This window comes from Calypte anna, chromosome 21 (genome assembly GCF_003957555.1).
Source record: "Calypte anna isolate BGI_N300 chromosome 21, bCalAnn1_v1.p, whole genome shotgun sequence".
In the NCBI taxonomy this organism is placed as follows: Eukaryota; Metazoa; Chordata; class Aves; order Apodiformes; family Trochilidae; genus Calypte; species Calypte anna.
The window spans coordinates 1,074,316-1,100,950 of NC_044266.1; the positions used below are offsets into that span (position 1 = coordinate 1,074,316).

The 26,635-nt window shown below is 43.1% G+C and overlaps 1 protein-coding gene across 2 annotated transcripts; it reads left to right on the forward strand.

Moving 5' to 3' along the window:
- Nucleotides 1-4,051: 4,051 nt before the first annotated feature.
- C1QTNF12 (C1q and TNF related 12) lies at nucleotides 4,052-23,140 on the forward strand. 2 transcript variants are annotated; one of them, XM_008503628.2, is made up of 9 exons: nucleotides 4,053-4,268; nucleotides 4,970-5,231; nucleotides 13,578-13,697; nucleotides 14,643-14,754; nucleotides 14,981-15,162; nucleotides 18,865-18,973; nucleotides 19,749-19,839; nucleotides 22,197-22,275; nucleotides 22,839-23,140. In XM_008503628.2, the coding sequence occupies exons 2-9, from the start codon at nucleotides 5,061-5,063 to the stop codon at nucleotides 22,935-22,937; spliced, it is 963 nt and encodes a 320-aa protein (XP_008501850.1). In that variant the 5' UTR covers nucleotides 4,053-4,268; nucleotides 4,970-5,060; the 3' UTR covers nucleotides 22,938-23,140. The 2 variants fall into 2 exon arrangements, with proteins under 2 accessions (XP_030319550.1, XP_008501850.1); XM_030463690.1 differs by lacking the exon at nucleotides 13,578-13,697 and having other exon boundaries at nucleotides 4,052-4,268.
- Nucleotides 23,141-26,635: the final 3,495 nt, after the last annotated feature.

Here is a 26,635-nt window from a genome sequence, read left to right on the forward strand (position 1 = left end):
CTTTCTGTGGGATTGTTTTCTGGAAGGAATCACTGTGAAGAAATCTAACTAGATATGGACTAGAAAACAAAAACTGGCAAAACTGTAACTCAAGTTTGGTGTTCTTTACACCACTGGTAAAACATCTACAAGTAGTCACTTCTTTAGATCTTTGGTTTGATAATGCAGTTCGTTTATGGAGAGGTATTTATATTGTAATGCCATAGACATGTCAGTGGTCCTTTTGGTGCACTATCTCTTTTCAGTCCCTACTCAAGACATGCTGGAGCCACTCTTAAGATGCTGTTCCTGCCAACAGGATGTCTCTGAAGGAAAGAAATCAGCTTGGAACCTTGCTACTATGTCAGCAGTTGCTGTTTGGGTACAGTTTGACTTGGGTTTCTTCCCTTTCACATCTGCATAGCTACTTCTGTAATACTGGGACAGCTTCCCTTACTTACCTAGATAGATGCAGTTCTGTGTAAAGCACTTCATATTGCTCAGAGGCTATTTTCATTTTGACTTTCAGAACTTGATTTTGAGCTGGCATTCCAGTTGTGTGTGTGGATCCAAAACGTAAGTTGTTTCTGATTGCAATGTCTTTATCATGTGATGGAAATGAGGTTTGGTTGGGGTTTTTTTTTGCTGCACTGACATCTGCCAGGGCTGAGCCATGTCCTGATTTATGAGTGTTTTCTCTTAACTCAGAACCATTCTCGTGCCTGGAGTTCTTTTGCAGTTTGTTGTTCTGACTTTGTGCTTTTCCTTTTGTCACTTGGCCTGATTCAGGGTATTGTAGTGCTCGTGTTGATACGGATCTAGGCCAATGAGGAGATCCATGTGGCTGTGTTTTGGGTCTGTGTAGTCATCCAGGATTCTCACTGTGAGGACAAGCCTTGTTCTGCCCCTGCCTTAGAAAACTGTAGGGGGTGTTAAAACCCTTCTACTGCTTTTGCACAACAAGTACTTGGATTTGAAGCTGCTCCTGGGTGTTGATAGTGTTTGATCTAGCAAAGCATTATATGAGAAACTCCTCTACATGGAAGGCCAAAGAAATGCTGCTAGTGCCCACCTCATGGATTCTCCAGCTCTCCTTAAATGTGTAAGTACTCAGCAAGTGACTGGCTTTTATTAAGAAGAGCAAGATCATAACTTGTTGCTGGAAGCAGCTTAAACCCTGTGCTTCCAAAGTTTTTTTAATGTCTCTAAAGTTTCTGCTCTTAGTGGCTTATATTGCAACCCCATCACAGGAAGACTGTGCATGAGATGATACTTTTTTCTCTGACCAGCAAAGGCCAAATCTTGCTTATTAAATCAGAAAATTCTTTCTTTCAGTACAAAAGTCCCCTGCACACCAGGGAAGCCACTTAACCCAAAGCATTCATGTTATTGAAAAGACTTTTGGGGAAAGAATGTGGATAATTTATCGCAGTTTGCTAGGAACTTCTTATCTGTGGGAAAAACTTTGCCCCTAGGAGTTTTTTTGACCCCTGGGTCCCTGTGCAGAGCCCACCCCAGCTGTGTCCCTGCTTGGTCCAGCCTCGGGGTCCTTCCGTGGGTTTGCCACGAGGTGGCGTAGTGATCCCGTGTGGGATCTGTGATCGGCCCATGTGGGGCAGAGCCTCTCAAACCTGGGGTAGGGGGGCAGCTCTGCCTTGGCAGAAGGCAACTCAAGTGGCCACCAGCTCTTGGTCTCCCTGCCTAAAGCTGTGGGGTTTTTTGTCTGCTGGTGTGTTGCAGTTTGGTGTAACAGCTTTTGTTTATCAACTCCATTGAGTTTGTAGCAGATCAGCACTGGGAAATTTTCGGTTTAAACCTGAGGGATCCATCCTAGGAGTAACTCTAGAACTTTGTCTGCTGTGATGCAGGCATGGGGGGTGTGTCAGGGACTGGTAATGTGCCTTCGCTCAAAAATATCACTGCACCAAGGTTTAAGAGTTGTTCAGAGTATCTACAATGGACAACTCTAAAATCCTAATTTTTGACCTTTTACCCTTTGGATATTATTCTTAGCTTAATTAGGTGAGGTCTATCTTGAGTAAAAAGATTAATTGTGTAAGGAGAGATTGAAAGATCAAATCACAGGTTTCTTGCCTGACTCTTCAGTTTCTTCTCCAGCTTTACACACACTTCTTAAGGTGTTTGCAAAGACTGTATTTGGGTTCTTGCATACAATTTTGAAGACTAAATGTGGCTTCTTTTAGTTTCTTCAGGGTTTTATTACTCATGCAGAATTAGCAGGTGCATTCCTTGCTATAGCTGTTATTGCTGTGATAGTGCTGAGCTCAGAGAAGAATACTGCTGTTTGTCTTTTCAGTCTCTTTGAGATCCTGGTTTGTTGTGCTACTATCAGCCTATTCTTGTTTGGGTTTTTGTTTTTGGAAACAGGGTTTGAATATTGTTCACACGTGGGCAGGTGCACATCTGGTGCTTTGGAACTGCTGCAGCTGGGATGTGAGAACAGCACCTGCCAGGGGTGCAGTTTTCTACAGATAATACAAATGCTGAATTGAAGGTTGAAGGAGAGGTAAAAACTCTGCTGGCATTTTTTTTCATCCAAGCATAGAGAAAAGTGGTCAGTATACAGGGAATCAGGTACACTCAGTTTGCCCTACCCAACCATCAAGTAGCTTCACCTTATGCTTGCAAAGATAGTTAGGATTCATCTTCCCCAAATCCGAGGAGATAGTTTTGGGATTTGGCTCTTGGGATGGGAAAGGGGATGTTGCTGGCAGGCAGGCAGATACAGCCTGCACCAGCGGTCCAAAAAAGCAATTGCCCCATTCCAGCCTTGAATGTCATTTCTTGCTATGGTGTGTGGATCTGTCAAGCTGTTTAGCTGCAGTATGACAGATTGTCCTATTAATGTGTCATCAAGTGCACTTTTACAAATTCATGGCTTGTCTACAACTAACCTGAAAAAAGAGGCTTAAGTATGAGAAGGCGCCAAAGAAAGTTAAATATTATTAACAAATAAAGTCTGCCACGTAGTTTTGATGGAATGTGAGCTAGCTGGGGGAGGGGTTAACTATTTAGCTTCTGTCTAACTTCCCTTTTTTCTGTCTTCCCCAAACTCCATTTCTCTCAGAGGATGCTATAAAAAAATTAGTCTGTATTCTGCTGCTTGATTTTTGCACTCAGATTGGTCATGCCTCAGTTTCCCTGAGCCACAGAAAACAGAGCTGTTGCTCCTGATCCAACCTGAATTCCTTCAGTGTCTGGTGAAGAACTGTGCTAGCATTATTACTTGGCTGACAAAAGGCAGGGTAAAGGGATTGCTAAAAGAAAATAAATCTATTGCTTGCTGACTTCATGGGCTACTTTAAATTATGTGATCTCCAACCTTCTACCATTCCTTGACTTTCTTCTGGTAGAAACTCAGGTAACTTTTTGCAACACTCTCCATAACTGTAGACAGAATAGGAGTGTTTATTCTAGGTGGTGGGGAACTGTCAAAAGATTTCCAGACTCTCCAAGTACCTCAGGAACTTCCTTATGGAATTCTTTTAGGAGATGTGTAAGCTTTGGTTTTTCTGCTATTTTTCCTAAACAGCCCACTTTCTTGTGAAGAAATCAGAAGGCCCCCACTGAGGCAGGGGGGAAATGTTGTCTGGAGCACAGCTAGAATATAAAGCAAGAGTTCTGATGGATCAGTGTGTGGTGTGATGTTGAGTGCATATTCCAAGCCACATATTTTTAGTTCTACCACACACTCTTGTACAGTTTTACAAACTTCCCAGAAGAATGGTGATTTCTCTGAGATAATGAAGGGGAGGTACAGAATAAGGCTGAGGGGAGGGAGCAGGGAATGGGCATTGATTTAAATCTGCCTGGCACACGGGCCAGCTCCACTTATCAGTGAGTCTAATAGGAATGTGAAGAGAATAGGCTTGACAGCTCATTAGAATGTGATCCCTCCTCCTTTTTTTCTCTTTTTTTTTTTTTTTTTTTTTTTTCCCCTTTCTTGAAGTCGATGGAAACTCATTCAGGAAAGAAGTACTTATTTGCTGAGGTAAAGCAAAAGCTGAGGAGGATTTTGCCCGTCTGCAGCTGAGGAAAGGAGAAGTGAGAAAAAACAGGCGTGATCTACACTCAGGGGTACCTGAAATCTTGGCTGGTTTGAGGAGAGATGAGGATGAAAAAGACATGAGATTCTACATCCTGACAGCTGCTTGTGGCATCGGGACTTGGCTGTTTGTCATCTCATGAAAGAAAAGTGAAGATAAACGCAGCTAGAGTGGGAGAGAAGCTAGACTCCAGAAAACTTTATCTGCTCCTAATGGACCTAGGTACATCCTCAGATTCTCTGCTTCTCTCTGTTTTAACTTGTGATATGGGAAATTTATTTTCTCCTTTGAAGGCTGAGCTCTTGGCTGAGCTGTGATGCTTTCAGCCTCTTCAGAAGGGCAGTGGCAGTAGCAACCTTGGGTCTCTGTTCTCCAGCATCTTGAAAGGAAAAGATGAGGACTTGTCATTGAGGAAAGGGAAGTATCATTCAAGAGAGAACAGATGGAACATATTCAAGCCTGCTTTGAACTTAACACAGTGCTTCAAATGACAGAAAGTGAAATCTCCTGGTGAAGGGGAACAACCTAACAACCCCCCTAATGAGTGTATGTTGTCAGCTCTGGCCTGAGCAACTGTTGCCCTGAGCAATTTGACTTCTCTAGGTTTCATAGTTGAGTGCATTTTAAACGACTCTGAAGACTTATTTGGGGGGATGGGGGGGGGTAGAGCAACACTTCAAGGTGGGTGGCAGGACTTTCCAGGGCCTCTTATATTTATGTAAGCTTCAAGAGGCTGAATGGACTTACCTCTTTCTTCGAGTGAATCCAGATTTTCAAACAAGTTTATCTATACCAGTTCCATGTGTACTGCTTGAACAGCAATTGCTTCAGCAACCAGCGCATCCCTGGCTGCTGCTTGACACTGCAGACCCCAGAGGATCATCTCTGACAGTTCTAACCTTTTTGTTTTTTAATTTTTTTAGAGAGAAGTCTGTGTCTGTTCCTCTTATTGGTGTTGAAGGTTTTTGTGCTTGGACAGAGTGCTCTTCCTGACTTGGCCCCTCCCTTTTCAAAATGAAGGGGTGCACCTGGGTATTTGTGGCAACTTTACTTTGTCAGCAGTTTTGCTTCTTCAGAGTTACAGCAGCAAAGAGAGAGAGAAAGATGAAGAAAGAACCTAATCAGTATACAGAGCCTTTCAATGCTACCCTCTCAAACAGTGAAGAACTGCATGGGCATCCCAAGGTAGGTATTTATGCCTTCTCAGGGCTTAGGAGAACTTCTTTCTCACACTAATGTGATGCCAGTTCCTTTTCTCAACAGTTGAAGCAATCTTGCCAAATTCTATTTGGTTTTTAAAGAGAAATGTTCTCTCTTTTGCCCTTGCATGATTGATTTTCTAGCTTACTGAAGCAAACACTGGAATTTATTTTAGAATATGCATGACTGAAGTTCTAGTTCTATAGTAGCTGATTAAGTGTAAAGACATTTTGGAGTTCTACTATATGAACACTCTGCTGTTCAGAAACAGGATTAGAAAAAGGCTAAGTGGGCTATTGCAGTAAAATAATGACACTGGAATATTAATGTATGTCTTCCAGGCAACCCTTGCAATGTTACTTCAAAACTGTATAAGGCAACAGTATAAAGACATGAGCATGCCTGAGCTTTCTCTGCACTGCACCTTCCACCAGAGAGGCTGTGATGACTGGAAATCAAAAATCAGAAAAATGTTGGTGTAGTCAGATGATCTGTTTAAGGTGATTGTGGCTCTTGTAAGAAAAGGGATCAGGCTGGTGGTAGTTGTGCACAAGTGGCAAGTGTAAGACTGTGGATGATACCTCAATATCTGTAGCTGATGACTTAGTGAATTTGGCAGGATAGGATCCCTCCAGTTACATCTTTGGGACAATCAGCCCAGGCTGAAAGCTGACAAAAGTTTCTAGTCAATTGATCATAACCCCCAGAATCCTTTAAGATGAAAACTTGCACAGACACCTTGGGAGCAGGAGAGAGGGTTAGGGAATTAAAGGCAGCTCCTAGAATTAGGAGCAGGATGAAATGGAAGGGAGACTGCAACACTGAGAAAGGAGAGAGTCTCCCCTATCACACAGTCTCTTCTCTTTCTCTACTCACACAAAAATGGCCCTTGTTTCAAATGGAGGTGACCTCTAAAACATGACTTTGATCACAAGCATTAGGGATGGCAGTCACTATAGCAATAGAGGAAAAACCTGCCAAAAATTGGGGCATGGCAGAGGGGGCAAGTTAGAACAATTGGGCTGACATTCTACATATCCTGTTCAATGCTATTGTGACAGTAATTGGTTAAGGTTGGGCAAGTCTGGGAAGCAGTCCTCTATATAAGACAAACTGGCTGCTGCACTTCAAATTATCATTAGGGGACTGTAAGGAACATTTCTTCAGCTCATTTTTCTGTGTATTGCAGGGCTCTGTCAGGACAGGTTGTATACATGCTAAATTCTTAAGGTGCTTATAATCAATCATTTTCTTCTGCTCTAGGACTGCATCATTCTGCTTTTGCAAAAGAAGCCAGATCCATATCTGGTGCAACTAAATTTCTTGTCTATTCTGGAATTCGTTTGGCTCCCAGTGAAATGTATTGGATATATATTCTGATTGCAAAATCAAACAGAAACTGGTTCTGGTTAATTCTGATACAGTCATAGGTACATTATTGCTGGAAGAAACACAGCACTCATTCAGAGGCTAGTGGGCATTCATTAAAACAGACATTGTTTGGAAGCTGCAGTTTCTGTGTTGAAATACTTTGCTTTAAAGTATCCATGGCAAAGGTTTGGCTGCAACAAGAGCTGATGAGTTCAGTGAAAGCGAGTTCTGTTCAATAAGGACAGAATCAAACTAAATCTTTGATGTCAATGCTTATGAGCTCTGGATGACATCCACTCCCAGATTTTGTAATGGGAACTTTTCTCCTTGGAATCAATTTGAGGTTGAAGTCCAGGCTCCAGGTCAGTATTGTTTCTAAGTGACTCTTAGAGTGACTCTATTGTGTTTTATACTTATACACCGCCTGCCCAAGCTAAGGGATTGTTTCATGCGTGCTATAAATGAAGTGCTTAAGAATTGACACCATTTCTGGGTTAATGGACAGTTGTCATTAACAGCAAATTCACTAAGGGAGGAATAAAGTAGTAGTACAGCTCTCCTTACCTACCCTATCAAGCTTTTCTATGGAAGATTGATCTCTTTGAGCCCTGAAGGTGCCTCTGTGAGCAGTTTTGTTTCATGAAAGAATGCCCTGCTGAGGAAAACTAAACAGCAGCAGCGTCCATTTTATTTCTCCACGGCACGTAACAGGAAAGATGGACATTTTTTGGCCTTGTACAGTAAAAATTAAGGCTGTGTTTACCTTGGAAGATTCTGTGGCCAGCTGGTAAGTTTATCAAAGTAGGAGCAGGGAATGAAATATTAGCTGAGAGTAGTGATTTTTATTCATAGTGTTGAAAACGTAGGTGTGTTCTCCTTCTCATTAAGCAAAGCAGTTTGAGTCAGATTTCTCTTGGCAATTCTTTGCAAATAGGAGTGAGGAAATCTCTCCTTTAACATTCACAGTCCATGAGTCATATCGTGAAACCTCTACTGAAAACAGTGGTGCAGAAGTCTCAAATCTGATGAACCTGATATTTCCAAGGAAACAGTGAGTTTGGTTTGGGGTTGTAGTTTTTTTTTTTTAAGTTTTTTGTCCAGTCTTATCAAAGCTTCTTTTCTGTGAGGACAGTCAAACACAGACTTGGCAGAGAAGCTGTGGAGCCTCCACCTTTGGAGGCAGTCCCAGGGTAACCTTCAGTAGTGTACCTGCTTAGAGGTACACTGTGTCTATGGGTGTCCCTTCCAACTTCATCTCTTCTGTGAGCTGCTTTAGGGGTTAGTTTAGGGAATCAACTCAAAACCAGCATCCTGCCCTAGGGAACAGATTCAATGTCCCAGTGACATTTCAGGGATGATTTGAGGTCAATAGGATTTTACCTGGAGTGGAATTTCTGCAGGAAATAGCGTGGTGTTTTTAATTTAATTACCTGCTATGTCATCAAGGAGTCCTTGAAATTTCACTTCTTTTGTGATCCCTCTGTCTCTGTCAAACGTCTCAGGCTAGATCCACCTGGTTAATTACTTAAATCTCTCTGAATTATTTCTTTGAGGCCTTCTGTTTCCAATTGCAAACAGCAGCTGGTTCAGTGACATTGCACACATTGCATTGCTCCTCTGTAAAGAGATTGCAGTCTTAGCCTGAAGTGTGTGTGACTGCATGTGTAACTGAGAGAATAATTTTTGGCTTGACAAGTGTTAAAGCCTTGAGAGAGACTGGATTGTGGCCTGTCTGTAGTAGATGTTGTCATCTTTGGTGTTTTGTATCTGTCAGTTTTTCAGTCTTGCTCTGGCACATTATGAATGAGAAGGAATATAACAATTTACTTCCTAGCAATTCCTTGTAGCCCGTGTGAAGAAACATTGATGGATTCATACAGGTGACATTCTGTATCATATGATTCAGTGCAAGGGTCTTATTTCAAACAGATCTGAGAAGAATTAAATTAATTACAGTTGTGACCACTTTGTGTTTTAAGTGGAGGGGAGAAGCTGTTTGGAATGCCCGTTTAGAGAGGTGAAGAATAACTTTTCAATCAGAAACATGGTGGGAATTCAGGTAGGAGCTGAATTTCAGATTTGGCTAAGATAGCAAACATAACACTTCTGCTCTGGGAAAAATTCTTGACAGATCTTTAAAAACCACAAGTGGTCAGGACCTTGGTTTTACATCTCATTAATAACCAGCAGTGTGTATAATCCTAAGTTATAAGCAGCTGGCACAGAATTGCTCATGCTAAAATTTAAAAAAAAAGATCTGTCACTTTTTAACCTGTTCCAAGTAAAATACACTACTGAAATAAAGAATTTGCTCCTAATTTCATAATGAAGCTGACAGTACTCTTGCTGGTGTAAATCAGGTGTAACAGCATAGAAATTTATGGATTAAGATAATTGAAATGCTCGGCTCCATTTTGTGTCTGGCAACTGCTTAACTCCTGAGCAAAGAATTCCTAAATCTAATCCCATCACAGCTGGACAAATACATAGATAACAGAGCAAAACTTGCAGGGCAACAACTTCAGGCATAAAGACCGGGGACTGGAATGGTTAGGTGTATGTTCTTGGACACACATTTCTGACCAACTGCAGGTGGAAAGGATGCTGTCCTCTCCCAGAACTGTAACCTTGTCATGCATTTTGCCATCCTGACCCACCCTGAGAATGCTTAGGTGTGCATGAGAACACTCTGAGATGCTTTTAGGCATCCAGCCTTGCTCATAGGTACATTGACTTTATTTCTCCAGCCTCTGTAATTACTTTTGCCAGTTTCACTTCGTTTTTTTTAGCAGAGATGTGGAGTGGAGATCCCAGTGTCCTTGAATTTCAGGAAAGTTCAGATACAGTTCAGAAATTTCTCAGGATCCATTCTCTGCTACTCAGCTGTAGGTTTCTGCTCATAGTTTCTTCCATGCTAACTGAATCCTTGCCAATGACTCTGTGTGTGTCTCTGGGCAGTGTGTGCAGCTCTGAGACTCAGAGCCAGAAAGCACCATGGGTTCTGCTTGTGTGCAACCATCAAAATTACAGCTCAACTTGCTTTTTTATTGGGAGGGCAGTCAGGGAGAAAGCAGGCAAATTCCTCTTCAGTGCCATAAACTGGTTCTGAAGTGATAGGTGCTGTTGTCTTCAGGTTCCAAATACCTGATTGAAAGTTCATTAAAAATGGCTGGCAAGACTTCTGTTGATTTAGGAGGTAGTGTTTCAAGTGTTAAGGAGTAAACCTGATTTCACTGTCATAAACAGGAGGATTCTTCCTGACTCCTGCAGGTTAGCTTTGCACCCCAGGAGGGACAGGTCCCCTTTGCTGGGATTCCAAAGCTGTTCTAAGTCCCAATACCTGACTTGGCTGTAAGGTCTCTCTGGCTGCTGGAGGCTGCTGCTGCCAAGAAAAACAGAGGCTTGCATGCTTATTGCTGGGATTGCTCATGCATGCCATAGTAATTAAATAATAATACCACAAGGATGGAACATTCATTTTAACTGTCAATCATCCTTGTACTGGAGAAATCAGGGAGTGCCATGACTGTCTTGTAGAGGGATTTGTAATTTAAGCAAGCCACTTGAGAGGTGTGGGATTGTTTTATTATTTTTTTTTTTTTTTTTAAACTTCAGGAGTTTTTATTTTCTTTTTCTGGGATGTGCCATATGGATTTCTTTTTTCCTCCCTCACAAGATGTCTGCTCTGGTCTGTTTCTTCACAGCTGGAGCTCCAGAAAGGCAGAGGACATCTCTTTGTCTTCACAGTTAATGGTCAGAATCTGCCCAGGATCACTGGCTTCTGCATCTAGCTGGCATGTTTCCTTATTTTTGCAGAAGAGGGGAGCTTATGCCTGTCTTGCAGCCTGGTGGAAACCAGGAATATTTGAAAAGTCTGCAACAAATGCTGCAACCCAGTTCCTAAGGCTCTTGCCTTTTGTCCTGGAGACTGCACTTCTGAGTTCCTGCCACACGAGCCAGCCCTTTTTGGAGGAAAGAACCGATCTGATTTTCCTTTTCTCTGCATTCCAGCTGTTCTTTTGCTGGCTTCTCTTACAGCACTGAGGGGATACTCCAACCTGTCTGAGCTGGGTGCTTCTGTTAATAAGTTGCTTCCTTCTGCCTTGGGAACTGCACTGCAGCCTTATCACAGACCTGTCAGTCCAGGTCAGTGGGACAAAAAAAAAAAAAAAAGCATGGGTAGGTTTTTACCTGCTCATAAATGCTCATAAACACAGTTTATGCAGGTGTGACCTCCTGTCTGGTGAGGCTGCACCCATCTGTTTTGAGATGAAGTGGGGCAGGAAAGTACTAGCTTCTCTCGTCAGAAACCATTAAATCTCCATGAAACTCAGCTAAAGATTAGTTCAGATTTGTTGTAGAAATAAACTGCACCTTACCTGCTGTGAAGCAGTCTGTGAGGAGGTGATAATGTTTTAGCCAGGTGACTCTAACCTCACAATACCAGGATTTCCTATGGTGCTCCATTTGCATTAACTTCCAGTGGCATTTTGGAAAGCTGTGTAAGTCCTGGGTATGGTAAGTAAAAAAGGCAAATAATAATAATGTAGCTTGACTAAACACACAATTTACAGGTGACTCTAAATGAGATTCTAAATGTTAAAAGTCTTGGACAGACTGATTTGAGTACAGAAATAATGAATTACATTGTTATAGCAGTTTGTCTTGTTCTCAGTAGATGCTACGTGTGAGGGTTAGGGGGAGTGTGTGTAACCATAACTGATTAATTACAGGAGAATGCAGGAACAGTGTGCTGAAATGTCTTGGGATATCCTTCCTTTGGTTTAGAGCACAGATGCTGGCAACTCTGCAGCCATCTATCTGGAGGGGAGGACAGGTGGACTGACTGAACAGAGGGATTCAGTAGCAGCAGATCTTTCTGTGGGGTGCACTATAAATAACCTGAGATTATTTACCCAATAGAGAAGATGGAGTTGGATTCACAGAGTTTTAGATGTGTGCTTAACAAACACCCTTGCTCAGTTCACAGCACCTCTGATTTCTGTGGAGCTGCTCATATTCTGCTAGTTTGCAAATCATCTGTTGACCCCAAAATGAATAGTTGTGGTCACATCACCTCTGTAACCTGTGGACAAGTGCCTTTTACTGCACCCACGTGCCTGGTTTTATGCCGGAGAGAGCTTTTCAGGCTCTGCATCAACTTAGAAGCACCAGCATTCCTTCTAACCTCAAGCTGGAACTCCAGCAGACTTCTAAGATTTAATTTTGAAACAATTTATGCTGTATGGATTTTTCATAGCAGATCACACAAACTGGTCTTTCCTCCTTAAAATGAGCTTCCCTTTATATTTCTAGCTGAAATTGGCAATCCTCTGTCTGGTTTCTGTTACTCCTGGAGTGCCGTGCATTGCAGTTATCGGGATTGCAGCTCTACCTGCATTCTAAAGGTTAATTCTTTTCCACATGCTGCTGCAGACTGATGAAAGAGAATTGGTGCTTATAAGTGGTACTAGAAATGTTAAATGTTAAAACTTGCTGTGGTTCTCTGAGAAGTGACAAATGGCACTTTTACCACACTTATCTTGTTTTCTTTCTCCTGAATGGTGATGGATCAAGACTGATTTACCTAAACTTGTGATGGAATAATTGAAAATTGGGTAATTCAACCTTGTATTGCTATCTGGTGGAATTCTCATCTGTACGTGTTCAGTCTCACCAGAAGAAATATAAAACAGCTTTCTTCTCTGAATTTCCAAAGTTTATAACAAACATGGGGGTTTTTGTTTGTTTTAAAGATTTTAAATATTCATTGCTGGTTTTCCTCTATGGCTTTTCCAATAATGGCTCTGAATACTGTTTGGAAGGTTTTGGAAGGTTTGTGCTTTTACTCTGTCTGTGATGGACATTTGAGAGGCTGATATGTCAGCTGATTGAAACCTTCACAGTTAACAGTTAATTGCTCTTGACATGAGCTTGGCAGAGTATTAGTGACCAATGATTTCTGGTGCCTTGTTTTAATTTGAAGTTAGAAGTCCCTTCCCAGCCTACATACACCAGGTATGGCTATTTGATCACATTCTTCTGGTTGTCTCTGGGAGGTGAGCAATGGAAACCAGGCAGCTCAAAAGAGAGTGAACCCAAATTCATAAAGACAGATTCTCTCTTCTTTCCAGATTTTGTTCAGAAGGGAGGGATCCAGAATTTGACACTGTAATATCAGAGCTTCTCTAGATGATTTCTGCAATACTCTCACAGAACACAGGAATGAGCAAGGTAGTTAAATTTGTCAGTGGACATCTTTTCTATGTTCAGACATGGTTTGGGTTGTTCTGGGGTTTTTTCTGCGTGCACATTTGTCACTCTACAGCCTCTGCTTTGAAAGTTATGGAGCATTTCAAGGTCTTCTCTATGTTTTAATCTCCCTGTATAGCTTGATTGATCCAACTGATAAGTGTCAGATGCCAGTGGTGAACAATACCCGGGATGTGGGCAGGTTTTCTGTGGCATGTTGTAGGACTGTCCGAGGACAGTCTCAGCAGCCTGAGGAAGGTATGTGAGGTGCATTGGCTCCCAGCTCTTGGCTCTTACTGATTTCTTTAGCAAGGGAGCTGGGAAACCCTGCAAGTGATAGTGTAGTAAGTTACGAGAAGGCATTTTGATGTTTTAAGGGCAGCATCTTCTGTTTTTTGGGACATTTCTGCTGGCAGGCTTAGCCTGTGAGCTACAAAGAAAAAAAAACTCCTTCAAATGGGACTCTTTGGTGGGCTGGTGTCTTTCGTACACTGTGTCAGAACTTGAAGAACATTTGCATGTGCAATTCTCCTGTAAATGAAGACAAAATGTGGCACAGTGCTGGATAAGCCAAACGGAACTGCTTGTTACAGGTGTATCCCACCTTTTTATGCCACCTTCCATGTTCTCTGGGAGCTGCATTCTGGGAATCCATAGAGTGGCCAAACAGATACAGCAGTATCAGTCTTTGTTCTTGTTTCTCTTCAGATTCTTGAATCTCCAGACCCTCGAATCACAGATCCACGGCGCACCTGGATCTCCTTTGTTCACCGCCCAGATGATGGCAATACCTCCAAAAGGAGATGCAAAGGGAAAGACAAGAAATTAGTAGGTTATTGCTAGATTGCCATCAGCTAATAACTGTGCAGCATGGCTTCCCCTCCAGCTGCTGACACACCAAGTGGTTTGCGTGCTCTAGCTTTTGCCTTCCCACCCCAGACAATGCTGCATGCTCATTTTTTTGTGTGTTTCTTTTAATTTCTCAAAGTATTTTGGAGAAGATTGAGACAGTAGATGCTAGATATTTTGTAAGATAAGGTATATCAATTCTACTATCAATATTCTTTTTTTGTTTAAACCATTTCTTACACTGAGCCTTTTCTGTTTGTTTGGGGGGTTTTTTTCTGCTCAGTAGTAATAAAATCAGCATTTTTTTCTCTTCCACTTAGATAAAGTCCAGGTATCTCAAAGGATATATATTAAGCAAGGTGTGGAGAAATAATTTATTTCAAAATAATGAATTACTCATCATCTGCTTAGTGATGCTTTGATCATGAGTTCACTTTTAACCTGCTGCTTAGACATCCTGATTGCTTCTAATGATTTCCTTTCTTTTGTCATCATCACTGGATGCTGATGAGCAGGCAGGAGCCATTCCACACAGGTTTACTGCAGTTTAGTTGAGGAAACAGGAACTCCCTGAGAACAATACACATCAAAATAGTATTAATAACATTATTGCATGCTTGTACTGCTTCATTTAAAACTCTTCTGTGTGTGTGCTAACCTTTAAACTGGTTCATTTTCTTTCTGAGGGCTTTATGTCACACCAACCGTTCATGTATATGATCATTATGGCTGGGCAATATAAATTAATAATGTGATGTGTGGCTAGATTGCCATACTGGAACAGGTACTGGTGTTCCAGTTAGCAAACAGCATAAGAAGCTTAAAAGGGACTGGCTCATGGCCAGTTTTTAAGAACTGAGCACTGGGTACTCAGTGCAATTGCCCAGTTCTAACTCATGTGGTTTTCTGTGGTTATTTCCTTAGCGTGGCCTTGTTGGACCTCCAGGACCTCCTGGCCCACAGGGACCTCCAGGAGCCCCTGGTGCTGAAGTCACCCGGGAAGTCCTTCTGCAGGAGTTTAAGGAGATATTAAAAGGTAAAGACCCAAAGAGCTTTGTGCTTTTGTGATCTGCTGCACCATGGCAAACAAAGAACTGGTAATAAAAACATTACCTTAAAACATTCCCCTCTTTGGCACCACAAACCTGGTGATGTTTAGTTCATGTTGAAGAGCTAAGTGCACAAGACTAATCACACAACTCATGTTTCACAGACAAGGCTCTTAAATTAAGCCTTTCTTTTCCTATACTTTTTCTTCTCAGAAGCCATTGAACGTCGAGCTTCCCTGGCTATCTCAGCTCATCCTAGCCAGCTGCCTCCACTCCTGCTCTCCTTGGAGGAAGTTTCACCCCACAGACGTGTAGAGGAGGCGTTCCACTGCAAGCTAAAAGGCCAGGTCCTTGTAGATAAGAAGACCCTGGTAGAACTTCAGAACTTCCAGTCGGTGAGAAGGGATTGCAGACTGAACCTGTGCAACTCCACAACAGCCACTGTGTATAGATCAGCTGTAGTTCCCCCAGTCTGCAGAGCTGCTGGTGGCTCTGTAGATAAAGGTGTTTCCTGAAAGGCCAGACTAATCCCAGGAGTTCATCTCAGGCTTGGGTGATGTGGTATGGCACTGCCTTGGTTGTGATTGTCACTCATATGGTGACTTCAGCACTGAAGCTCAACTGCAGTAAGATGGACACTTAGCTGTGAGTCTTCCTGAGAAGCCCAAGAGGCAGACTTTCTTCCTCTCTTGTAGCCCAACTGAATCTCATTAGTTTTACTGACGTTCTAACAGGTCTGTGCAAGAGAGGGCTGTCTCACAGGCCCAAACAACAGTCTTTTTATTTCATTTAATGAGGGAGAAAGACTTGTCCATGGTTGGCATTAGTCTGAAGGTTCTGTTCTCTTTTCAGTGCACACCCAATTTAATTCCAGAGTAACCTTCAGATGTAGAACAATGTCAGAGACAGACAGAAGCTATTTGCTATAGATTTGTGAGCCCATCATTTTGTCAGATGGATCAGTCATGATGCTCCAGTTCTTCACATAATGTTTTATAGAAGACTAATAGAAGTCACCTACATGATTTCATTGTAATTCTGTTAGAATGACAAACACACCATCATCTGTAGGGTATTATCAGCATGGTTGCAAGCAAGCTGTTGAATTTGACATTAAAACTTCTGCAAACCACTCCTGAACCAGTAGCAAACAGGATCTGAAATTTAATTTAACTAGAAGAGTTTGAAGAGCATAAACAGGGAATGTGGTTCTCTGCTAGTAAGGTTTCTTCCCAAGCTATACTGAGTCCCATTTCTGTCCAGCAGATCTTTTCCTATGGAGTAGTTTTGCTGCTAGGATTTCTCACAGCTGCGGGACTAGAGGCAGTGGTTATATTCTAAAGAGGGTCTTTTCTGGATCTTTCCCAAATATACTTGTGGAAGCCTGGTTTGACAGCACTGTAGGTGCTGGCACAGAGGCAAGATTGTACTTGAAGTGTGGGCTGGGCTAGAGAGATCTGCTGCCTCATTAATTAGGAGGGAAAATGTGAATAAAGACATCTCAGCAATCAGTGTGTAGGCTGATGCTTCCCATGCTTTGTTATCATATGCTAAGCTTCTTTCTAATTGCTTCTGGCCCTGCAGCTGATGTGGGAGGGCTGGCAGGCCCCTGGATGCTAACCTTTCATTTCAGCTTTGGGACAAGAAGTGTCTGGTTTTAGCTTGTGCTCTGATACAGGGGAATTTAGCAGGGAGGGAGACAGTGGATGCTCTTGTAAAGATGAAAACATTGTCTTTAAACAGTCCAAGTGGGAGAGAGAAAGAACTTCCTTCTCTCTGTCAATTTAAGAGTGTGATGAACCCAACATTTTGCTGCCTCTCAGGGAGATGATAGGAATTGCCTCTAATTCCTGGATTTGGACTTTACCCAAAGCATTTTGAGGTACTGGAAAGAACCTGTGCTGAGGGAAGGCCTATCACTTCTATACTGCTGTATGGTGTCATTCTGACCTTGAAAGAGCATGGTGGTTTTCTCATCCTTCCATGCCAAATTTCCTCCAGGAACATTCCCTTCCTCTCTTCACATTGTCTCCCAGTTTCCTTAGTATCTGGAATGAAACATGTGATACTGCTTTCCCCACGTTTCTTGAGGTTTCTTATGGCTACCTCATGGAAAAGCTTTCAGAAAGGTGTTTTACACAGCAAGAATTAAAGTTACTGCAGCCTCTAACTGGCCATGGGAGTGGGAATTACCCAGGAACATGACAGCAGTCACATCATTTAAGTCCCAAGTGGCCCACATGCTTTTCATGGTGAAAGGTCCCAGGAGTTCTGTTGTCACTAGTGCCTTGGGGTCAAGCTAAATGTCTACTTTTGGAATTAAATTTGATTGCAGCTTCAGGAGGTTGGTGCATCCCACGTGTTGTGGTTGCTGTGCAGGCTGGGTTATCCTTTCCTGTAAGAACAGACAAGCCAGTGCCTTGCTCTCCACAAGGTTTAACACTGCAAAGGGAAGCTGGCAGTTCCCATCTAAGTTCTCCAAGCATGGTTTCTGTTTTCCATGGCCACTAACTTGTTTGTTTGCTTTTGTTTTTTTGCTTATGTCTCAGACATAAATCCCTGCAGTGTTGGAAGCAGCTGGGTGAGGGTGCTGCTGTGGGGCAGCAAATGCAGCAGGACCTCTAATTCCCATGGGTATTTAATGGAATATTTTGCCCAGAGAACCTCTCCCTGTATTGTCTATTTCTATGAGCAGAAGAATAACAAAGCCACAGAGGGCATGAAGAAACAGGAATGTTTTATCAGTGATAATTTACTGGTGCTTAAATTTGCCTTCTATGCTCAGCCAGTGGTTTTGGAATTATGTTGCTGATTCTGCTAATAGCTGGAACAAGAAAGGAATGAATCAGTTTTGCAGTGCTGGTTTGCACACATGGGGCTTGGATCTGCTCTTACAGTGAGGTAAATCAAAAATAGGAGGACCAAAACTTATGGCGTAGTGACAGAGAAAGAGCTCAGTCAAGCTCCTTCCCTTGTCTTTGTTGTTCATGGCATGAAACAGTTATTCTGCAGTTCATTGTCACTATTTTCCCATTGCCCATGTGGAATCTTAAGGGATTACCACTACTGCTGCACAGGGGGATATTTTCACCATCATATGCATACATAAAACATTACTAGTAAAGTTCTGTGAAACTGGAAACGATCTTGGTAAATAAGGACTGGGAGTTACTCTTTTGTGAGCCTCACCTGGGCTTTGCTGAATAAAAGCAAGTTAAGTCATTTCACTCCTTCAGCCCTAAATCTCTAAACAAATACCACCAGACCCAAATGTTTGCAGCTTTACTTCCTTTCAAAGAGAAAGCTAAATAAATTATTCCTCCCTGGCACTGTGAAAGCTGTCAGTTTCTGGATGTGATGACCCAGAGTTGGGAAGACAATTAACTTCCTCTGGTACTTAAACAGAAGTGTTCCACTGCTTTGTGTTTGGTGTTAACAGCACTTGTGACAACACCTCTGTAAATCTGGCCACCCTGTCTCAGACCTCTTTCACCATCTAGTCATGGCAAATACACTCCAATGTTGGGTTGTTGGGATGGCTCAGTTATTAGATTGTGTTTCAGGGATATCAGAGCATGAGTGCCTTTGTAGAGTCGGGTTTCAGCATCTCTTCTGTTCAGTATCAAAGCTGTCTGACAGACCTAAAGTAGGTAGAAAACCTCTGGAGACCTACATGAGTGTTTCCTCTGTGTCTGTTTCACAAAAAACTGTATAAGGTTTGGGTTTATAATCCCTCAGCCACATCTGTGAAGACTTTGGGAGTAGTAGGGACTTCTTGACTCAAATAATGGGAGATCTTGTGTGTCAGAATATCAGTGGAGGCTGGAGGAAAACAGAGCATAGGGAGGCAGTAAGCACAGTCTGAGTCAAGGTGCATTGGAAAAGTTCAGCAGTGAGAAGAAAGGTCATCTTCATGTCTCATATTGATCAGTTTGCTGAGAGCCCCTCTGGAAGGTGCGTTCTAGGGGGGTAAGGCAGGAGCCTTGCAAAGTTTTTCAGCTTTTTTTTCCTTTTCAGCTTGTTTTTCATCATGGGCAGAGGTAAATGTTGAGAGTGTTGGGGACTTGTTCAGGGTCTGTTTGTTTTTTACCTTCCAGCCACTGGCCAAAGGAGCTTTTCTCCGGGGGGCAGGATTAAACCTGGCAACAGGACGTTTCACAGCACCTGTGTCTGGCATCTACCAGTTTTCAGCCAATGTCCACATTGGTGAGTGTTGTCCACAGACTGCTCCAGCATGGCTCACCCTCAGGGTCAGCAGTCCTGCCAGCAAACCTGCACCAGCTCTGGGGGATCACAGCTTCCTACAGGCACATCCACCTGCTCCACAAACCTCCATGGGCTGCAGGGGACAGCCTGCCTCACCATGATCTTCACCACAGGCTGCAGGGGGATCTCTGCTCAGGCACCTGCAGCACCTCCTCCCCCTCATTCTTCATTGACCTTGGTGTCTGTAGAGTTGTTTCTCACAAATTCCCACTCCTCTCCCCAGCTGCAGGTTGTTGTGCGGTTCTCCCCCCCACCCTCCCTTCTTAAATATCACAGAATGTTTAGGTTGGAAGAGACCTTGAAGATCATCCAGTCCAACCCTTGACTAACAACACAGTCAACTATTAAACCATGCCCTTAAGGACTGGGTCCAAATGCCTTATTAAATCCAGGGATGGTGACTCCACCACTGTCCTGGGCAGGCCATTCTGATGCCTGAAATATGTTTTGTGTAGCTTCTCCCTCTCCTTCTTAAATATGTTATCACAGAGACAGTTCCACCATCACTGATGAACTTGGCCTTGGCTCTGTCAGACTGGAAGCTTCATGGAGGAGGCTTCTGGCAGGTTCTCACAAACCCCACCTCTGTAGCCCCCTTAGTACCAAAACTTTGCCACCCAAACCCAATGCAGAAATCACAAAGTTCGTGGTGTCTCTCTCTGGTGGTTTGCTAAGTTGTGAAAGTGTTTTCTGCTCCTTCCTCTGCTTTCCCCAGATCACAGTGAGTTGAAGAGTAAAGTCCAACTCCGAGCCAGAGATAACGTCCGGGTGTTGATCTGCATTGAGTCTCTGTGCCACCGCTACACGTGAGTCCCTCCAGTGCTCCTTGGGCAATTCTTCTTTTCTCAGATGGGCCAAGGATTCAACTAGCTGTGGAAACCAGGCTCACCAGCACTGAATGTTATGTGAGAAATGAGCTTGTCTGGAGGGAGTGATTCCATCTGGCCCTTAGGTTTGATGTGGCTCTTTTAATTCTGATTTTTAATTAAGTGCCAATAATTCTCAACAGCTAATATTTCCACATCTTGAGAGAACTGTGACCGATATCTGCGGAAAATGGATGTAGATATTATACTTTCACCTGCAGCATGCACAGGAGGAGTCTGACAAACTTTACTTGGAGGAAGGGGCTGGGGAGCCCCTGGGCTGGGTTGAGCTGCACCCAGCAGAGGGCAATGCTGCTTGCACGCAGTGTCCACTGCCTCTGCTTTCTGGTCAGCCCTGGTCAGGGTGGGAAAGATGCCTGCACAGGTTTGCTCTGCCCTGCCTGCAGCTCTTCCAGCACAGCTGTAGCAACACCCTTGCAGTAGCACTACTGGAATGCACCCATCAAATGACTCCAGAGGTGCAACTTAAAACCCAGAAAACCATAAATTTGCTGCTGGATTGGCTGCTTCAGCCCTCACCTTCCCTGCTCCCTGAGTCAGAGTGCTGCAAATAGAACTGACCTCTCCACAGGCATCACAATTTAGAGGTTTTATTGGCAGGTGAATTTGACATAATAAATAAACCTCATGGAGGTTTTATTGGCCTGTGGAAAAGACTTGGTTGGTATCGGAGTATTCACTGGGAACAAGGTAAGAGGGAGCTGTGAGCCCACTGACCTGATGGGAAGTGAAAACCTTCCTCGTTGCAGATGGTTTTACCTGAAAGCTCCTAGAAAACTGTTCTGGTTCTAGCTGGGATGTGCCATCTGAAGAATTTATAGCTACATTCTCCAAAGAACAGTAAAACCTTTTTCTTTCTTTTCTTTTTCTTTTTTTTTTTTCTTTTTTTTTTCTTTTCTTTAAATTAGGCAACATTGACCCAGATATTAATCATTTAAAGCTCTCTGATGTCTGACTTGAGTTTTCATCAGTTGTCTAGGGTTGCAATTGCTGGTTGGTTGTCCTGCAAGGCTGTCCTGAGCTGAGAGGGTTGGGCAGCAGTGGGAATAAAGCAGGATCAGGAGTAGGACTGGTCTGTGGCATGGAAGGAAGATGGGTGGAGGGATGGGAACCTGCCTGGACAGACATTCTCCTGGCACAGGCTGAGCTGCTACCCCTGCTTGTGGAATTTCCTGGGGAAGTCAACAACATGCACAGTCAGTCATCTGAGGGAGCTGATAGAGCCCTGAGGGCTTTCGGCTGAGAGAGATGGAAACTCAGAGGCAAGGAGACAGTTGGAGGAGAAGAGATTAATGGTGGGAAGTTCCCACCCAAGTTAGGCTTTTGGCAGGATATGACACACAGACTGAGCTCTTCAATCAAGGCAGTGCCAAGTGCCTTGCTCTCTCTGGGCCAAATTGCCCCTACCTTTTATTCATATTATTTCCTTGCAAGGGGGCTGGAAGCAGCAGGTTTGCACTTGCTATTTTCATCACCACCAATTTATGAAAAAAAGAAATTATGAAATAGGGAAGGAGGTTGGTTTTCTTGGGAAAGCAGATAGATCTGCTACCACTGGCTAGGAAGATTTCAGAAGAAGCAGCCCAGTATGGAGCTCTGTGCTTTTTTATTGCTTTGGAACTTAGCTTACACAAGTTGTTCTGATGTTTCAGGCACCTCCTGCCACCCTGAATCCTGTACAAAGGAGCAGAGCTGGAGTTCCGTAAACAGAGGATGCTCCAAAGAGCAGTTGTCCTTCATCTGGCTACTGCAAGGAATATGGTGGTTATTAAAACATGACATTAGGGAAGAGTAGATCTGTACTGAGGGGGTGATCTGCAGCTCTCCCTTGATTTTTAAGTGAAGCACAATTTATTTTCTTTGGGTTTTATGTGACCGCTGATACAAGCATCCTCCTAAAACAGCTTTCAGGTGCAGAATCTGTGTTACCTGTATTGTGAAGGTGAAAATGAATGAACTGCTATTGGCAGAATGCATCTAGCTGCAGAATAATGAGTATAAACTCTTGTGGTGGTCAATCTACAGATCCAGTCTCCAGTAGATCCAGTCTCAAGGGCATGTTTAGTGCCTGTTCAAGGATTGGAGACAGAGACCACAGGACCCTGAGGAAGGCCTCTGAGAGAGAAAGGGACTCACAGTTCCTGCCTCCAGCTGCATTTTGCATCCACAATCCTGTACACACTGTAGATTTCCTATTAGTCACTACAGTGTGGACAAAGTTCTTCTTTTCTTAGGTATTTAACCTCTTTTAGTATTTTTATTTTGCTGCTGTTTAGGTCTTTGGAGGTCATTGCTGGTCTGGAAAGTAACAGCAAAATCTTCACTGTCTATGTCCATGGCTTACTGCAGCTGCAGGTGAGTGGGTGCAGTCACTGGGCTGGTTTCCTTGGCAGGGTATGGAGTTACTCACTGGAAAAGGCTGAATTTTCACCAGGAGGTGGGAAAGTTTTTATTAACCTTCTTTATAAGGTTAATAAAGTAAAAATGCCTTGCCTAGAGGGAATCTGTGACAGGAAAGCCAGACTTATATTGCATGTTCTGATCTTAAGGCACAGAAGTAACCTCCCCTCAAAGAAACGACAGTAAATACTTTTCTGTCTCAGATCTCTCCATGTGTTGTCAATTGTATTTCCCATTTCACAGAAGAAAATCTGAAGCACAGATGGCTGCTTAACTAGTCACCCAGTAAAGGATCCAGTAAGGATCTGGTTAACTAATAAACCTGTAGCACAGCTTCACTACAGAAATTTCATCCCCCAAGTCAAGGCTGACGGGCTGCAGTGAAAATGTTTTGTCAGGTTCTGTTCCCACAGAAGTGGGCAGGAGGCTCCTGTGGTTAGGTCGTGGTGGTGAAATGCCTTTTTTCCCCTCATTTTACACTGGCAGATGTTGTCCTTCCCCTCTTGCTCTCTCTGCAGGCTGGCCAGTACACCTCCATCTTTGTGGACAACAGTGCAGGAGCTCCCATCACCATCCAGAATGGCTCAGACTTCATGGGCATGTTCATGGGTGTGTAACATCACCTGCAGGGGTGCAGCAGGGAAGGATCTGATCTCTAGAGCCTGGCAGTGGATATTTGCCTGAAGAAACCTGGACTCTTGAAGGCTTCTCCCTTTAACTGCTGGCATCTTTTCAAACGGGCAAAGAGCCTTTTCTTTTACAGATACTTCAGCTTGCTTTCAGAGGCTACTGCTTTTCAAGGTCCAAAGCAGTTCACTCATCATTAAAAAAGATATATATATACTTTTCTAATTCAGAAACCAACTCTGTTGTATTTAATTTGTGCTTCACCAGATGCTCACTGAACAATACGCTGAGATTTGGAGGTTTTGTTACATTAGAGCTTTATTTCACAATAGCACTTGTAATCAGCATGTCTTTTGGTATTGATTGTGGGGTGTTTGAGTTTGTAAATGAAGGATTGAGAGGGGAAGTGAAATACTGACTATATTCTATGTGTTGTGAAGGAAGCAGACAAGGATTTGCCAGCAAAACTGCCTTTTTCATACACTTGTAAATGGTATGAGCCTTCTCTGTGTTCAGAATGGGATGTATTTAACAAGAAGCACATTGAATTCTCAGTCCCTGCTTCACAGGTGGGAATCCAAGGTCTGAACTCTTTAGTTGTTCTTCTTTATATCTAAGTATTTCCTTGATCTTACTGATGACACTGAATACCTCACTGCCTGTGCAGTTTTATTGTTATGAAAAGGTAAGGCCAACAGCACCAGAATTCCCTCCCTTATTTTCTTATGTTTTAGTAAGATGTACACGTGGGTTTGGGCTACATGGTACCAACAGCATCCTCTCAGGTGCCAGGCAGTCATTTGGAAATGTGTCAGATGTGTCAGGCTGGTTGGACAAAGCTTGGCCAAGACATCAGGGAGAACATTACCTGGGTGTTGTTTGTTGGACTGCAGTGAAAAAATCATGAAAAGAAACAGAGGGCAAGAGGCTTCTGCCACCAGGGCCACAGGGAGGCTGTCTGAGTTCTGCTTAGAGGTTGGAGGTGCTGTCAAAGACCACCCAAAAACCCATCCAGGGAACCTTTTCTGGATTTCTGCAAATCTTTTTGCAAATGTAAGCACGTGAGATTGAGCCCCCCAAAGCAGCTTTGCACAGAGCTTCAGGGTATGAATTCATTTGAACAAAGCAAAAGGGTGTTGACATTTCATGGGGTTAAGGTGTTACCCAAGATGTGGTAAGATCTTTTTGATTAAAAAAACCCCACACTCGTTTAAAGTACATCTATAGCTTTCCCTTTCAACAGACACCTGGCCCTTTGCTTGATTCAGCTTAGCTAAGGGAATGGTTGGATAAGTCTCATAAATGGATGGTAGCAAGGCCCAAAATGGAAGGCAGGTACCTTTTCTTGAACATGTACAGTCAGTGGAAGACACTCCTTGTATAGTGTTGCAGTCCTTGATCAACCATGTCTTTGTGCCATGAATACAAGTGTACTGGTGACAGCAGGAGGTGTGAAAGAAAAAGTCCCCTTTGCCAGGTCTGTTGTTCAAGCTGATCAATATATGATGTTCATACAAGCTCCAGTAATGCTGCTGTTGAGGCTGGGGGTGTGCAAACATGTCTTCTGGCAAGAGCTGTGGAAAAATCTGCTGTAAAGCAGGCATGGCTGCAAGTGGTTTCACCATGTCCACTACAAATCACTTGAGACACATCTTTGAGAAAGGACTAAGTGGCATTTTTTTCCCTTTGTGAAGGATCTATTAAAGTGATACATACTGGAGGAGGAAGGGGAGTAATCAAGTAGTGCTGTTACACAAATAAACAGAGGTGAATTCCACTTTCTAGTCAATGGAATGCAGTTGCTCAAACTGGACCCATGTGACTGTCTATAGCAGCTACCAACGTTTATGTATTAATTCTTGCTCCACAATGCATGCCAGAATCCCTACAGATTTCTTTTTTGTAGAACACTTAGGAGAAAATGTCCTTTTAAGCATAAAGTGGGTGCTCTGCTGGCAGAGGGGAGTCCCCAGCTACTGAAAGGCCCAGCAAGTATCAACAGCAGCCAGTTTTGGAGCTCCAGAGAGTGTCACAGACACAAGGATCACTTCCAAAGAAGACTGGCTGTTTACACTGGGTTTTGATGGAGTGAGTGTAGCCAGGGGCCTGGATCCCAGCATGTATTGCTATTGCTGTCCTTTGTACTATGTGAATATTTGTAATAAATTGGGCTGTTTCATGCATGACTTACAGTAACATAAAATGTTGTGACATTCTGCATATGTTGTTTTATCTATAGGTTTGGTTTGTTGTTTTTTTTTTGTTTTTTTTTTTTTTAACACAAGTATCACTGTTCTTGGGACATCAGAGTTCAAGTATTTATTTTGTTGTAGAACTAAAAATGCTCATCAGACTTCATTTTGGAATTTGTGACTTTTTTCCACCCCCATCTTTGCTGTGTTGTACTCTCACAATCATCTTGGTAGGAAGGGAATTGTCCTGCTTTATACCTCTTATGCCTGATTTCTGTAATGAGGGCTGTCCTGGTGGGTTTCCTCAGGGTAACAGTGTTTCTAGTGGGTTTTCTTAGCTCCTTCTACACTGGGTGCCCTCACCAAACTGGCTGGTAACTGGTTTCTTGAGCCCCTGCTGAGACTGGGGGAAAACTTGGTGAAAAAACTACTGATTTGGCCTAGTTCAGGGCATAACTCCAGCACTGGCTGGCAGGTGTGTTTGTGTTCCCCTGGCCACTATAAACATCATCCTTAAACCTTGTCTTACAAACTGCATGGACAGAAGCTTGCTGCATTGTCCTGATCCCACTCTTTTTCACTACTCCCACCTTTGACACCACACTCGCTGGCTCAGAAGCTGGCTCAGCCCTTTGGCTGTGCAATCCACAGGGAATTCTTTCTATTTAATTCACCCAGAGCCTTGAAGTAGCCCTTAGACAGCTGTGTTGGAGCCAGGAGCTGAGCTAAGCTACCACCCTGATGTCAAGGTTGTCCAGTTTGCTTTCTCTGCTAACAGCTTCAGACAAATAAAAGCAATTTTCTAGGCATGGGGATTGCCATTGCAGGCACACTCAGAATATTTTCCCTGGCTGGGAGCTGACAGGTTAGGAGGTTTTAAGTTCTATTCAAATTTCACGTTTTGTAAATGATTTATGTTGGATAAGCAGCAGCTTGCCTGCCTTTCCTCACTCCCTAGACGAGAGCCCAGAACATGCAAAGTCCCATTGAATGGAGGGGTAGCAACCCACAAGCAGAATTATTATTTTGTCATATGAAACTCTTGCTATAAATAAGCACACGTTATAAATCAGTAGCAAAGACAACAATGAAATCACACAAAAAGAGAGAACCTTTTCAAGCCTCTTCTCTGGGAGAAGCCTGCAGAATAGAAGTGAGCCACACGAAATGTTCACTAAATGCTTGGTCTTCAAGGAAAACTGGGGAGTAATTTGAAACCCATTTTGAAATGGTGACCATAGTGAAAAAAAGCAGAGGGAAATCAGGCCTGTGTGGGCATTGTGTGATCATTAAAAATTAACATGGTGTGCTTTGGCATGGTGATTACTGTGATGGAGAGAGCCCTAACAGCAGACTCCACACAGCTGAACCTGTTGAGGTTCCACAGAAAGTTTGGGAGCTCATAACTCCATAAAAAGTAGAAGTACCAAGGAGACCTGGAGTCTTCATTGCTTTGTGTCCTTGGTCTTCTCTTTAGAAATAAAGTACCAAAGCAT